This window comes from Phocoena sinus, chromosome 10, assembly GCF_008692025.1.
Source record: "Phocoena sinus isolate mPhoSin1 chromosome 10, mPhoSin1.pri, whole genome shotgun sequence".
In the NCBI taxonomy this organism is placed as follows: Eukaryota; Metazoa; Chordata; class Mammalia; order Artiodactyla; family Phocoenidae; genus Phocoena; species Phocoena sinus.
Genome location: NC_045772.1, coordinates 21,477,142 through 21,492,453, shown reverse-complemented (window position 1 = coordinate 21,492,453; position 15,312 = coordinate 21,477,142). Strand labels below are relative to the sequence as shown.

The following is a 15,312-nucleotide window of genomic DNA, read 5'->3' as shown; positions in this document are numbered from 1 at the left end:
GGGACTGGTTTCGTGGAAGACAGTTTTTCCATGGACGGGGGTGGGGGTGGTTCAGGAGGTAATGCGAGCGATGGGGAGCGGTGGATGAAGCTTCGCTCCCTGGCCCGCTGCTCACCGCATGCTGTGCGGCCTGGTTCCTAACAGGCCGCGGCCCGAGGGTTGGGGACCCCTGCCCTAGAAGACACCACAGGATGTCATGTTTCCCAAAGCAAGAACAAAAGGGTTTTCACATTGTTTACAGGAGCAAAAGACAGTCCTAGAGATGCAAAAATGATGTGCCCTCCCAGGGTTCCAACAGCTCACAAAGGTCCCAAGAGACGTAATTCAGGACCCCTCCCTCACCCAGGTGTTTGCTCTTAACAGTGAAAAAAAAAAAAAGTGACTGTCCTGTGGGAGCTGGAGCTATGCCCTGTCCCTCTTCCTGACTCATTGCTCCAGAGGTGTCTGTGGGAAATCTACAGTTTCCTTTGAGCATATTCTGAGATTTAGAGGCTTAGAAATAAGGGTAATATCATAGGTATAATGTAACAGTGTGTTAAATTAATTCATTGGTTTTCCATAAAGAATATCAATCATTCAGGGCTTCCCTGGTGGCGCAGTGGTTGAGAGTCCGCCTGCCGATGCAGGGGACGTGGGTTCGTGCCCCGGTCCAGGAAGATCCCACATGCCGCTGAGCGGCTGGGCCCATGAGCCATGGCCGCTGAGCCTGCGCGTCCGGAGCCTGTGCTCCACAACGGGAGAGGCCACAACAGTGAGAGGCCTGCGTACCACAAAAAAAAAAAAAAAAAAAAGAATATCAATCATTCAAAATGCACAGTTGATAATGTTTATTTCCTGACTTTTTAAATTTAAAAAATGTAACACAGCTGTTATAACACTTAAAAGACTGAATGATTTATCCAGTGGAATTCATATACAAAGCTTCCTGACTTTGCTTTATTGGCCTAAGTGTGTTATATTAATGCTGAAAATAAATCTAAAATTGTCCACCTTCTTGTTGATAGTTAAATAGGACCACTAATATTTTTCTTTTTTAAAACAGGGATTGCTTGGCATTTTGTACGGAACCAGTTTTTGCCAGCTTAGCCAATGTTCTGGGTAACTGGGAAAATCTACCTTCCCCTGTATCTCCAGACATTAAGGATTATAAACTTTATGATGTAGAAACTAAATATGGTTTGCTTCAGGTATGTATTTTCATTCATCATGTGGATAGAATATTTTCCTTCAAAATTGTTTTTAGCCATTTCAAATTTAGCTGTATAAACTGCTTTATGTAAACCTTTAGATCTTCTCAGTAATTTAAAAATTATTTCTATGTTCTAGAATTTTTCTACAGTTTATTGTTAGGCTTAAACTATCTTTTTAATGTACGAAACATAACATTAGTAACCTTTGGAGAAGAGCACTTGTTGACTGGTGGATGTGGTGGTTCCTTTTTTTTTTTTTTTTTTTTTTTTTTTTTTTTTTTTTTTTTTATGCGTTACGCGGGCCTCTCACTGTTGTGGCCTCTCCCGTTGCGGAGGACAGGCTCCGGACGCGCAGGCCCAGCGGCCATGGCTCACGGGCCCAGCCGCTCCGCGGCATGTGGGATCCTCCCAGACCGGGGCACGAACCCGCGTCCCCTGCATCGGCAGGCGGACTCTCAACCACTGCGCCACCAGGGAAGCCCGGTGGTTCCTTTTTAATGTTTTTGAATTGTAAGCCTTCACAGTGCATCCGTTAAGTCCATCCACTTTTTCTGATTTTCCTTCCCCTGCTTACCAAAATATCTTCGGCTTTAGAGAGTGAATTGATACAGTAGATTCTTTGTTTTGGGGGGGGGCAGAGATCATTTTATTCATTATTTTTTACAGTATTGTTAAGGTATAATTAATTGGCATACAGTAAACTTCACATGTTTAAAATATACAGTTTTTTAAGTTTATAGGTGGAACCGTCACTACAATCAAAACAATTTACATATGGACCTTCCAAAGTTTCCTCATACCCATTGCGGTCCTCCCCTCCTGCTCCTTGCTGTCTTCTGTCTCTCACCCCAGGAAGCCACTGACTACTTTCTGTCACTAAATCAGTTTGTATTTTTAGAGTTTTGTAAATGAAATCATACAATATGTACTCTTTTTCTGGCCTGGCTTCTTTCAATCAGTCTGATTATTTTGGTATTCATTCATATAGTTGTGCATATCAATACTTCTTTTATTACTGAGTAGTATATCATAGTTTGCTCATCCATTCACCTGTTGATGATCATTTGGGTTGTTTCCAATTTTGAGCTATTGCAAATAAAGCTGCTATGAACATTCATATGCAAGTTTTTGTATGGACCTATGCTTTCATTTCTCTTGGTTAATTACCTAGGAGTGGAATGGCTGGATCAAATGATATGTGTATATTTTATTTTTTAAGAAACTGAAAAACTGTTTTCCAAATGATAGTACCATTTTACATTCCCATTGCAGTGTATAAAAGTTACATTTTTTTCACATCTTTGCAAAACTTGGTATGGTTGGCCCTTTCAATTGTAACCATTCTTTTTTTTCGTGGGATCTTAGTTCCCTGACCAGAGATTGAACCCAGGCCCTCGGCAGTGAAAGCATGGAGTCCTAACCACTGGACCGCCAGGGAATTCCCTCAATTGTAGCCATTCTAATATGTGTGCAGTGGTATCTCATTGGAGTTTTAATTTGCATTTCCTTAATGAATAATGATGTTGAACACCTTTTTATATGCTTCCTTGCCATCTGAGTGTCTTTTTTGGTGACATGTCTGTTCAGATCTTTTGCTTATTGTTTAAATGGGTTGTTTGTTTTCTGTTATTGAGTTTTGAGATTTCTTTATATATTGTGGACACAAGTTCTTTGTCAGATACATGACTTAAAAATATTCTCTCTTAGTCTGTGGCTTATCTTATTCTCTTAACAGTATGTATTTTCTAATTGTGGTAAAATACACATAACATAAAATTTGCCATCTTAGCCATTTTTAAGTGTACAGTTTAAGTACATTCACATTCTTGTGCAACCATCACTTCCATCCATCTCCAGAACTCTTTTCACCTTGCAAAATTTAAGCTGTACCCATTAAACAATAAGTCCCCACACCCCACCTCTCATACCTCTCAGTCCCTGGCAACCATCATTCTACTTTCTGTCTCTATTAGTTTGACTACTCATATAAGTGGAATCATGCAGTATTTTTCTTTTTGTGACTGGTTTATTTCAGTTAGCATAATATCCTCTAGGTTCATCCATGTGGTAGCGTGTGTCAGAATTTCTTTCCTATTTGAAGGCTGAATAATATTCTGTTGTATGTATTTACCACATTATGTTTATTCATTCATTCGTTGATGGACACTTGGGTTGCTTTCACCTCTTGGTTATCATAATACTGCTATGAACATGGGTGAACAAATATCTCTTCAGGACCCTGCTTTCAGTTCTTTTTGGGATATACCCAGAAGTGGAATTGCTGGATTCTATGGTAATTCTATTTTTAAGTTTTTGAGGAACTGGCATACTTGGTACGGTTGGCCCTTTCAAATCCAGTTTTCACTTTTTGTTAACAAATTCCATGGTAATCTCAGGCACAAATATAAAATTACCAAATATTAATCCAGTGTGAGAATGAGTGAACATCAGTTAATGTTTGAAAACTGAGCACAATGCTATTCAGAAAAACTTAATTTCAATATGAAGTATAAGTATATAAAAATATTAAGAATTAGAATCAAATTGACAAAGGTATTTCTTGATATTTACTGTCTTTAAGTAAGACAAAAGATTCTCTCGCTTTTCAAATTCAGGAACTGAATAAATTTGGGTAGCAAAGTGCTTTTATTACTGTCTTTGCTTTTGCTTTTGTGCGTATAGAAAGGAACTTAATAAATAGTTGTCCTCTGCTTTTACAGTTGGGTTTTTCTTGCTAATGCTTAGAATGCTCTGGCAACTGAGAATATCTACACTTTTGCATTTATGAAATTTAATTGTTACCTGGCATGTAAAAAATTTTTATTGGGAGAAGCAGCAAATTTGATTATTATGAGATTTATTATTGTAATTGAAAGGAGTTTTATTAAAAATGTCTTTTATTTCCATTTACAGGTTTCTGAAGGATTGTCATTTTTGCATAGCAGTGTGAAAATGGTTCATGGAAATGTTACACCTGAAAATATAATTTTGAATAAAAGTGGAGCCTGGAAAATAATGGGCTTTGATTTTTGTATATCATCGACCAATCCTTCTGAACAAGAGGTAATGAAAGTTTTATTCTTCTCATTTTTTAAAGCTCTGGAAATTTGTGATTGCATCTGGAATAGATTAGAGAATTTATAAGCCTGATAAATGTGTAGAAATAGGCTATGTGGTACAATGGTATGTTTAAATGTGTAGCTTTATAGAAAATTTCTAGTGTTCATTGTACCTACGAATATTTAGCTCATTAATTCCTCAGTAATGTTATTTGAGAAGAAAGTACTAGAGTTAAGCAAATTTGAGCACTATTGGGTTAAGTAGATTTTTTTCCCTCAGAGTGTCAGATACACAAACAAACATTGTGAATCTCTAGCAGTGTTTCCCCAGTTTATTGGATCACAGACTCTTCTTTAAGGAGCATGATAACAATAGCAGTGATAATGATGGGTAACATTTATTGAAGCGCTTTTCTGAACACTTTTTGTGTATTATTATCCTCACAACGACTTAGTGAGGTATGGGAATAATGCAGATGAGTAAGTTAGACTCATAGAATAAAATAATTTGCCTAAGTTTAGGCAAGTGGTAAGTGGTAGAACTAGGATTTAAACCCAGTCTTTCTGGTTAAAAAGCACCTGTTACTTAGTGATTATGAAACCTGCCTATTTATACTTAGGAAAACACTGCAATATTTCAAATTTTTACAATATAGTTGTTACCTTTAACAACCATGCTTTGACCTAAAATACATTTCTAATTTAAGTAAACATTTTTAAGGGAAGCAGAAAGAATTAGTATTGATTGAGTACATACTATGCATCAGGCACTGTGCTGGCTCTGTTTTCCATACTTTTGTTTATCTTGCAACATCCCTTTGAACCTGTTAACTAAATCACATAGCTAGTTGGTGAAAGAACAAGGTTTCAAACAATAATCTATTTGAACTCATAAATTTGAAGCCTGTGTATCAGAAAACATAAGCCAGACCTTTCCATATTCATAATGCATTGTATAGTGTAGTGATAATTTGTCTTCTGGGAGAGAGCACCAATAATCTCAAAGTTATAAGAGTTCTTATTCTTATCTCTTAACTTGTTTCATGCACTTTCTAGTTTTGGGATTTGGGGAAATTTAGAATTGAAAGTGATGGTGACATTTTTACTTGCATGAATGAGTATGAATTTAAAACTAAATTGTTACTACTTGACAGTGGTTTGCTTTAATTTAACTATTTAATCTATGTAATCCCTTTTCTGTCTTTTTATAGCCTAAGTTTCCATGTAAAGAATGGGACCCAAATTTACCATCATTGTGTCTTCCAAATCCTGAATATTTGGCTCCTGAATACATACTTTCTGTGAGCTGTGAAACAGCCAGTGATATGTACTCTTTAGGAACTGTCATGTATGCTGTATTTAATAAAGGGAAAGCTATATTTGAAGTTAACAAGCAAGATATTTACAAGAGTTTCAGTAGACAGTTGGATCAGGTATTTGCCTTTAAACATTTTCTTGCATTAAAAATGTATTAAATGTTTGTTTTTTTCCAAAATATGTTCAGAAAATTCTCTAAACTGAGATGAGTGTCTCATATTTTAAGTTTTCATAAAGTCAACTTAACAAAAGTAATTCTTAGGATTAATATTTGTTACTACAACTTTAATCATGGCATTTATTTACTAGAGTGAAAATTGAAATATGGTCTAAAATACTGGGTGTTTTGTTTTAGGAATAGAGACAATTTCATGTATTAAAGATGTGTTTTAATTATCTTGCAACAGTAGAATTAGCCATTTGTTCAATCTAAAAATATATTTTTTAGTAAATTTCAAAAAGTTTTTTTTTTTTTTCAATTTGTTATTTATTTTTGGTTGCATTGGGTCTTCGTTGCTGTGCGTGGGTTTTCTCTAGTTGCGGTGAGCGGGGGCTACTCTTTGTTGTGGTATGCGGGCTTCTCTTTGTGGTGGCTTCTCTCGTTGCAGAGCCCGGGCTCTAGGCGCACGGGCTTCAGTAGTTGTGGTACTTGGGCTCAGTAGTTGTGGCTCGTGGGCTCTAGAGTGCAGGCTCAGTAGTTGTGGTGCACGGGCTTAGTTGCTCCGTGGCATGTGGGATCTTCCTGGACCAGGGCTCGAACCCATGTCCCCTGCATTGGTAGGCAGATTCTTAACCACTGCACCACCAGGGGAGTCCCTTAAAAAGTTTTCTTAAATGGACTATTGACAGTATAAATGTGTATCTTTTGAATATTTTATATTCATATTTAACATTATTACTCTTTTGAAGTTGAGTCGTTTAGGATCTAGTTCACTTACAAATATACCTGAGGAAGTCCGTGAGCACGTAAAACTACTGTTAAACGTAACTCCAACTGTAAGACCAGATGCAGATCAAATGACAAAGGTGAGTGCATATGAATTCCTGCCTTAGATGGAGGGACAAAAAATGAGTTAAAGTTGATTAAATGCATCTGAAGATTTAATCAGATATAGTCCCCAGATAACATCTGTATTCTTGAATGTATTAAATATTCATCTTCTTTTAATCTTAAAGAGTTAAACAATTTATGCAGGTAAGTGCTCTGATATAAAGTTTAAGATTTCAAATAAAGAAACCTAATAGTTACAGTTAGGCATGCAGAAGTTCTAGACACCCTAAGAATGCATAGCCCTCAAATTCACTCATATAACCAATGGATTTTTTTTCAATGTTTGTTTATTTATGGCTGTGTTGGGTCTTCATTTCTGTGCGTGGGCTTTCTCTAGTTGTGGCAAGCGGGGGCCACTCTTCATCGCAGTGCACAGGCCTCTCACTATTGCGGCCTCTGCTGTTGCGGAGCACAGGCTCCAGGCGCGCAGGCTCAGTAATTGTGGCTCACGGGCCCAGTCGCTCCGCGGCATGTGGGATCTTCCCAGACCAGGGCTCGAACCCGTGTCCCCTGCATTGGCAGGCAGACTCTCAACCACTGCACCACCAGGAAAGCCCCTAACCAATGGATTTTAATGAATGGTACTATTTATGCCCTCAAGATATTTTACTTAATCTTTCAATATTTTACTAGTTATGTAAAGAAAATGTTACTGTGCAGCTAACTCACAGGTACTGTTTCTGAAAAACTGACCTTGAAAAGGAAAATAATTTATTACTTTCTTATTCTGATTTTTATAATTATAATTTTTATTAAGTGGTCTTGAGCATTTCGCTAAATGTTTCTGAATATTTTTTCACCATAATGTGTCAGTTTCAGATATGAGAAGTACTTTAATACTTATCAGAATAATTCTGTTTCTCTGTTTTTAGATTCCCTTCTTTGATGATGTTGGTGCAGTAACACTGCAGTATTTTGATACCTTATTCCAAAGAGATAACCTTCAGAAATCACAGTTTTTCAAAGGACTGCCAAAGGTTCTGCCAAAACTGCCCAAGGTTTGTTGTTGATCAGTTTGTTATTATATAGTCAGGAGTATAGAATTTAAAATTTACTTTGACTTACTATAATAACCCTTCCAAAAAAAAAAAATGTAACTTTTGCCAGGGGTACATAAATAAAGGCTACAGACTGAAGTCACAAAAGTTTAGTGGACCTTTTTTGTGTGGTCCAAAAATTATTAATTGGGTAAAAAATTGGAAGGATAACACCTATGCAAAGGCAGCCCTTGGACATTAAACATCAGAAGAGAAGTCTGTAAACTGTCATTGTGGAAATCACTGCCTCACTAGCAGTTATACTGCTGTATTGATACTAGTCTCTCCAATTCCTTTACTCTCCCTTTCTCGCTTATTAAATTGTGAGGATAATATGGTCTAAAAATATTAGTGATTGCTAAAGAAACCACTGGCTGGAAAGCTAGTAATTCCTTTGCAGAAATATCTCCAGTGTTTAGTCTATCAGATATTCATTGGTTATGCACTGTTTGTCTAGCCCTTTACTTAGATGCTGTGGAGAATAGATGGGAAACAAAATATTGTCCTTGCTTTCAAGGGCTTTACAGTAAGTGTAGATAGGGTTAACGTGCATGAAACAGCAATGTGTGGTATGAATCATAAGTAATGAAGAAATTAAGAGAGAACTGTATTAGTGAAGACTAATTGGGGAAGATTTCCTAAAGGAAGGGTAATCGTATGTCCCCCTTTATCTGTGATGTTCCCAAGTTATGTCTTTTGTCCTGGCGTAATTAGCAATAGCACCCTAGTTTACTCTCAAAAGTGTCCCAGTTTCAACTATAAATTATATAGTCACCTTACCCAAAGGGATTGAAGATTTTAGACTCTTAACTTCAATGTTAATACTAAAGACCTGATATAAAGATTAGTTTTATGAAAACATTTTTTTGCCTTTCAGCGTGTCATTGTGCAGAGAATTTTGCCATGTTTGACTTCAGAATTTGTAAACCCTGACATGGTACCTTTTGTTTTGCCCAATGTTCTACTCATTGCTGAAGAATGTACCAAAGAAGAATATGTCAAGTTAATTCTACCTGAACTTGGCCCTGTCTTTAAACAGCAGGAGCCAATCCAGGTATGTATGTCGATATTTTTTTCCTGTTTATTCAATGGTCTTAGTCAATGATAACTATCATTGAAAAGAAAAGGAAAGGATATTTGACTTTTTAAAAATTGAGGTAAGTATGAGAGACTTTCTTTTCCATTAGTTAGAAGCTATTTTGCATATGTTTGAAGTGAACCATTCCTAAAATTATAATTGAACTTTGCAAATAAATGTCTGTAGCTCTCCACAAGTTACTGTCTCAGAAAACAAATTGTAATGAGATTTTGCATGTGTTATATTGTTCCCATTGCCTTATTGAAAGTTACAGGTTTAAGAAAATAAGTATTTATTTTTCTCCTGCACTTTTAAGTATTTCTGTTTTTTTGTTTTGTTATTAAGAGTCTTTAATTTGTAGATGGTTTATGCCAGTTGTTTCTCTTTATTTTATTGCTAATAAATAGTTTCACCAGAAGAGGAGAAATGCTTCCAGTACCATGGAAGTAATATGTGTGTGTATGTATTGTTAAGGGAAAATTTAATTAGTCTCTGATTTAGACGCTATTAAAATATTTATTTGCTAGATTCAAGGTAGACTTGGATTTAAGAGAGCAGTAGGGTCGCATACATGGGTTAGAATCTCGCCTTCTTCATCTCCTTGGACAAGTCATTACTCTCTTAAAGTTTCTATTTTGCTCATTTCTGAAATGTGAAAAGGGTTGTTGAAATTAAATGAAATTTTCTGGCACATGGTAAATATTATTAAGTTTCTGCTACTACATGGCAAGAGCTTATTGGTAAACCATTGATTACCTGATTTAATGGTTTTATGACAGACTGTTTGTGGTCCTTCCATTGAAAGGAGGGGAACAGAAGGAAGTCTGTGGTAGTAAGACAGGAGTTCCCCTGCTTAAGGAAAGGGCAGGTGAGAGAACTGTAGGCTTCGAAGCAGAGTTCTCCAAACATGGTCAAGGTGTCAGGAGGGAAAGGAGTGGAGTCCCATGGTCACTAAGCTATGCATCAGATAGGATCCTAAGGAACCTATCACCTGAGCTCTTATTTGTCTTCATTCTTTGTATTTTTTTTCCCTTAGTAGTAGTAGTAGTAGTAGTAGTAGTAGTAGTAGTAGTAGTAGTCTAGCTAAAAATCCCTTCTGAAAAATTTTAACTGAGCCTTGACAAAACTAAGTATTCTGCATGGATAGAAGGGATAGTTTCTTCCTTATTACTTATGTATGTGGTGGCAAACAAATGATCAGGGACAATTGAAAATGTTTCTAGAATTTTTCCTGACAGTCCTTTTCATTTCTGTACTTTTTCTTCTCTTGAACTTTATGGAAGCCCAGTGATGGAATTTACTTCTTTGGGACATCTGACTTTGCTGCCCTCAGGCTTTTATTTTTTTACTCGGTAGCTTTGCAGGTAGTTGGTACTTGTGGGTGAGTGATGTATTACTGAAGATATGTGAGAGTTAGGAAATTAGTCTTTATTTAAATGTTTAAACTGAGAGCAGATGTTAAAATATAGTGCTTCTAGAAACATAAGAGGCTTGATTTATATGTTTTTGTCTTCCATGCCTTCAGGCTAGCAACATGGTGAGTGTCAAAATACATAACTTATTCTTTTGAAGCTACTTTAAATTTTGACATGTATAAAGTGTCATAAAGATTCTAGACTTTAATACATTGTTTGCCTTTTCTACACAGATTTTGTTAATTTTCCTCCAAAAAATGGATTTGCTACTAACCAAAACTCCTCCTGATGAGATAAAGAACAGTGTCCTGCCAATGGTTTACAGAGCCCTAGAGGCTCCTTCCATTCAGATCCAGGTATAATATTCAATTTTTTTCCTTTAATGATGATTTTGATTCTTAAAGCAAAGAAATAAGTAAAGTACCTTTTAAGTTTGTCATAATTTTTTAATATAAAGCTCAATAGTATATATTAATCCATTGAATTGCATGATTTATACTACTACTAGTGTGTTCACTCCTAACTAATTTGAAGAATCAATTGATGAACACCTGTATTAATAAAGTAGAATGATTTGTTGCTTTTACTTATCAGTAATGTACTATTATAGAAGGTTTGGTTTGTTGTAGTTTGGATTGCTGTATACCTTCTTCCTAAATGAGTAATTAATACATGAATGAAAACGACAAAGATGTATGTGCCTTTTTCTTATGAAAGCGTTAAGTAGGTACTTCTCATACTCATAATTTTCTTTCATGTTTGGTAACTCAGTCTTCTATCCAGAAATGTTCCTTTTGCATTGAAGTTAATTTGTATAGGAGGTAGGTAGAAAAGCAGATAGTAATTTAGTGTGACCATCCCTAATGCATTTATAGTCATGCTTTTTTTTTTTTTTTTTTGCGGTACGCGGGCCTCTCACTGCTGTGGCCTCTCCCGCTGCAGAGCACAGGCTCCGGACACACAGGCTCAGCGGCCATGGCTCACGGGCCCAGCCGCTCCGCGGCATGTGGGATCCTCCCGGACTGGGGCACGAACCCGTGTCCCCTGCATTGGCAGGCGGACTCTCAACCACTGCGCCACCAGGGAAGCCCCCTATAGTCATGCTTTTGTGTTACAAAAGTGCTGTTAAAACATCACACACTTTGCCAAACTTTTAGTTCTGTAATTTTGCTACTAAAATTTTGGTTCTATGGGTTATCTGGAAAAAAATTTTTGGATTGCTATTAAAAGTATAATTTAGTTTGAGCTTTTTTTTCTCACTTTGGAAAATAAATACTTATGTTAAGAACATCTCACTGCATAAAAGGTGTCGTATTTAAAAGTTTATGGTCTCTTCACCAGTGCAAAGATTCTAGTAAAGAAAAACAAAGAATTTTACTTTTTTTTTTTTTTTTTTGTGGTACGCGGGCCTCACTGTTGTGGCCTCTCCCATTGCGGAGCACAGGCTCCGGACGTGCAGGCCCAGCGGCCATGTCTCACGGGCCCAGCCACTCCACGGCATGTGGGATCTTCCCGGACCGGGGCACGAACCCGTGTCCCCTGCATTGGCAGGCGGACTCTCAACCACTGCGCCACCAGGGAAGCCCAGAATTTTACTTTTTATAAGTTATTGACCAAAGCTTTCTTTTTTTTTAAATGTGAACCTAATACCACACATATAAGGTCACTTGTTTGACTCATTTCAGTCCTTATCTAAGTTTTCTTTTATTCCAAGTTGTGAAGTTGATGTTAAAAATTTTCCTTATAGCGTCATCTCTTGCTGCCTTTGTCCAAATGACGTGGAATGATTGGGGAAGGTACTTACTATTACTTTTAAGTGCTTTCCAAAGGAATTGTGAATTACAGCTTCTTGAAACGTTCCCACAGGCCCTGTGTAGTCTACCTGGTTTTATATTCAGTGAAATTAGGGAGGAGAGGGAGGATCGAGTGATGTGAAAGGTCATTTTTCTTCCTAAGAGGGTTATTTTGGCCAATAAGTTACCAGCAAGTATTTTATTAAAATAGTTAATACATAATTCAAATTGAGTTGTGCACTTTGCCAAGTTTTAGAAACTAGCTTTTCTGATATCATTCAATATAAGTGTTTAGTCACCAGTCCAATTAACTAGTATCAACATTGCTTGGTACGGGTCTGATAAAGTTAAAGCCTATCCAAGCTTTGGGAGAGACAGTAAGAGCAAGAAACAAAAATCTTTTCCTCAAGCTTCATGCAAGTTAGAAGGCTAGGAGGTAACTTCTGAGATTCATTTTTGGAATGGTATTTTTAACTTGAAGTTTGATTAAAACTATTCAAGAGGCTAGAGAGAGTTTAGAAAAGCATTTGGAAAAGTAAAAGATGGTTTACAAAAGTTAGGGTCATTAGAGGCATTAATAGAAATGTATATGAGAACCAGTTTTTAAAATTATTTACCTTTAAATAAACGTAGAATATGTTTTCATTCTCCCCTCCCCACCACCAGTTACAGAGAAAGTAGAAAATAATAGGCAGAAGTTCCTGAGAATATGCTAATTGGACTTCCTTTTGTTTGTTTTGTTTTTTTCAGTCTCCTGTTCTTAGGTTCTTTACTCTGTCTCCTCCTATGGTTCTCCCCTCCTCTAGCTAAGTGATTTAGACATAATTTAAGATTTCCCTCTTTGTAACCTACTGCTGGATTATATGGCATAGTGCATGTGTGCAGTCAGTCTCTGTCTCTCTTTCACTCTGATATCAATTAAGGGCTGAACTTCCTTGTTCCCCTCTGGTAACAGGAACACAGTATCTCACTGACTGCTCATCCTTGCTCATCTTCTACCATCTGTGGAAAATCGTCCCTTAAATATAGTTTGTATTTATTATCCTCAAGTTATATCACCTACATAATTATTATACTTCTGAATAGATATTAATATTAACTCTTTTCTTTCTGTCTGCCTTTTGGAAGTCTGGGGATAAGTTAAAGCAAACAAAATACTTGCCAGTATACTGATAACGGATTTTTAGTGGTTGATTCATTTCTATCTGCTAACCATAAATGAATGTCTTTAAGTTTACCAAATATCGTCAATAACTCCTTCCCTGATATACATTTATACCCCCATTTTCTTCAGTAATCTCTTTTTTGCTTTCCTACAAGGATCATTCTGCCTTATAAGGTATCTGAGATTAGGTTCTTCAACCAGTTAGTTCTCAAGCCATTTCCTGTTTTTTTTTATCGCATTTAATCCTCCATCATCCCCCCCTTTCTTCTGTTATCCTTGAAGTTCCCAGTTCCAGTCATTTACACTATGGCATGGCATTAAGTTAACAAGAACGTTTTAAATAACTTTTCCTGTTTCTGTCATTTATATTGGCTTTAGTTTCAGAATTTAGAAATAGTTAAAAATATAAAGGAAATTAAAATCCTCTGTTAGAGATGCCCACAGTTAACATTCCCAGATATATCCTTCCAGTTTTTTTCCCTAAGCCTGTAGACAGATTTTAAAAATGGGATTATATAATAGTATCTTATTGCATTTTATCCTTGATATTGTTAAACAGTCTTGAAAATATATTTTAAAATGTTTGTCTTATATCCATCATATGGATATATGTAACAGCTAAGAAATTCCTTATTTAAAGAGGAATAGTTTTACGTGACTTTGTACTTGATTTTCCCTTGTTGTGAAAGATAGCAAAACTTAGATGTTACTTTTTTTTTAGATGTTCCTATTTCTAAAAATAAATGAAGAATTAATTGTGTTATCAGGGAAAGAAACTAGGAATGTGATCAGGGAATTTGGGTATATATGCTAGCTGTATGACCTAGCGTGAATTTGAGCAAGGTCTTCTGAGCCTGTTTCCTCATCTGTAGATTCAAATTGATAATAAGTATTTTTCTTTCAAACAGTTGTTGAAAAGGTCAAATGATATACCGTACATAAAAGTTTATTTCAAGCTATGTGACAAATTAGCCATGCAAATGCAAAATGTTTTTTAGTATGTGAGAGAGTCTCTAAGATTGATCCAATTTATTTTCTTAATAGGAACTCTGTCTAAACATCATTCCAACCTTTGCAAATCTTATAGACTACCCATCCATGAAAAATGCCTTGATACCAAGAATTAAAAATGCATGTCTACAAACGGCTTCCCTTGCTGTAAGTTATCGCATATTAATTTTTGTTTTTCTTTCACGCCTCATTGGCTTAAATAATTTTCTTATTGTTTTAATAACCCTTTTATAGTTTGTTCATATATTTTGTCATGGCTATAAGTAGACTATATATAGTACTATGAAAGTGAGCAATAGCTGTAGTTTTCCCTGGTATATAATTTTACAGTATTCCATCCCTGACATTACTCCCTGTCCCCTAACTTTGAGTGCTTCAGTAGAAAATTTGAGTAATTTTTTTTCTTAACCCTTTTCTGCTTTAAGCCAGTTTATTTTTTTTCCATTGTTCTTGCAGAAATGTGGTGCTTTTTTGTTTTTTTTTACCAACTAATTGTTTTCTGCTTTTCTTAATTTACTTTAAAAAAAAATAGTTTTATTGATATTATGATCCTGACTAAAAGTATTCTATCTTAACAAATTCTAGCTAAAAAAGTAGGGTGTGAAATATTTATCAAAATAGTCAAGAGAATATAGATATCACAATTGATAGAATTGTGATAAAAGAGCTCCTAAATATCAAGTTTTAGTAACTGTATTAAAGATATATTTAGAAATACAAAACTTTATGTAGGACAAATATACTTTTCACATGTTGTTAAAATATTTAGTTTAAGAATGACTTGAACCTGAATTAGAGAAAAATACTGGAAGCCCAGTAAAATTAATCACTTGGTGGAAAATTTAGTCCTTTTTTTTTTTTGTGGTACGCGGGCCTCTCACAGTTGTGTCCTCTCCTGCTGCGGAGTAGAGGCTCCAGACCCGCAGGCTCAGAGGCCATGGCTCTCAGACCCAGCCGCTCTGCAGCATGCGGGATCCTCCCGGACCGGGGGCACGAAACCCGTGTCCCCTGCATCGGCAGGCGGGCCTCTCAACCACTGCGCCCAGGGAAGCCCAAGTCCTTTTTTATAATTCAAATGACTCCAAGGAAATATTCTTAGCAAACAAATGTGTAATAAAGCTTTTCAAATCCTAATTACTTTATTTAAAAAGATATAAAATTAGGGCTTCCCTGGTGGCGCAGTGGTTGAGAGTCTG

General features: G+C 36.2%; 1 protein-coding gene across 1 annotated transcript in view; it reads left to right on the top strand.

The window, feature by feature from the left end:
• SCYL2 (SCY1 like pseudokinase 2) overlaps positions 1 to 15,312 on the top strand; it is a 59,612-nt gene that overhangs the window by 31,544 nt on the left and 12,756 nt on the right. The window contains 8 exon segments of the mRNA XM_032646002.1: positions 1,043 to 1,187; positions 4,104 to 4,253; positions 5,461 to 5,682; positions 6,476 to 6,592; positions 7,490 to 7,615; positions 8,532 to 8,708; positions 10,381 to 10,503; positions 14,150 to 14,263. Coding sequence (XP_032501893.1) covers positions 1,043 to 1,187; positions 4,104 to 4,253; positions 5,461 to 5,682; positions 6,476 to 6,592; positions 7,490 to 7,615; positions 8,532 to 8,708; positions 10,381 to 10,503; positions 14,150 to 14,263 — 1,174 coding nt within the window.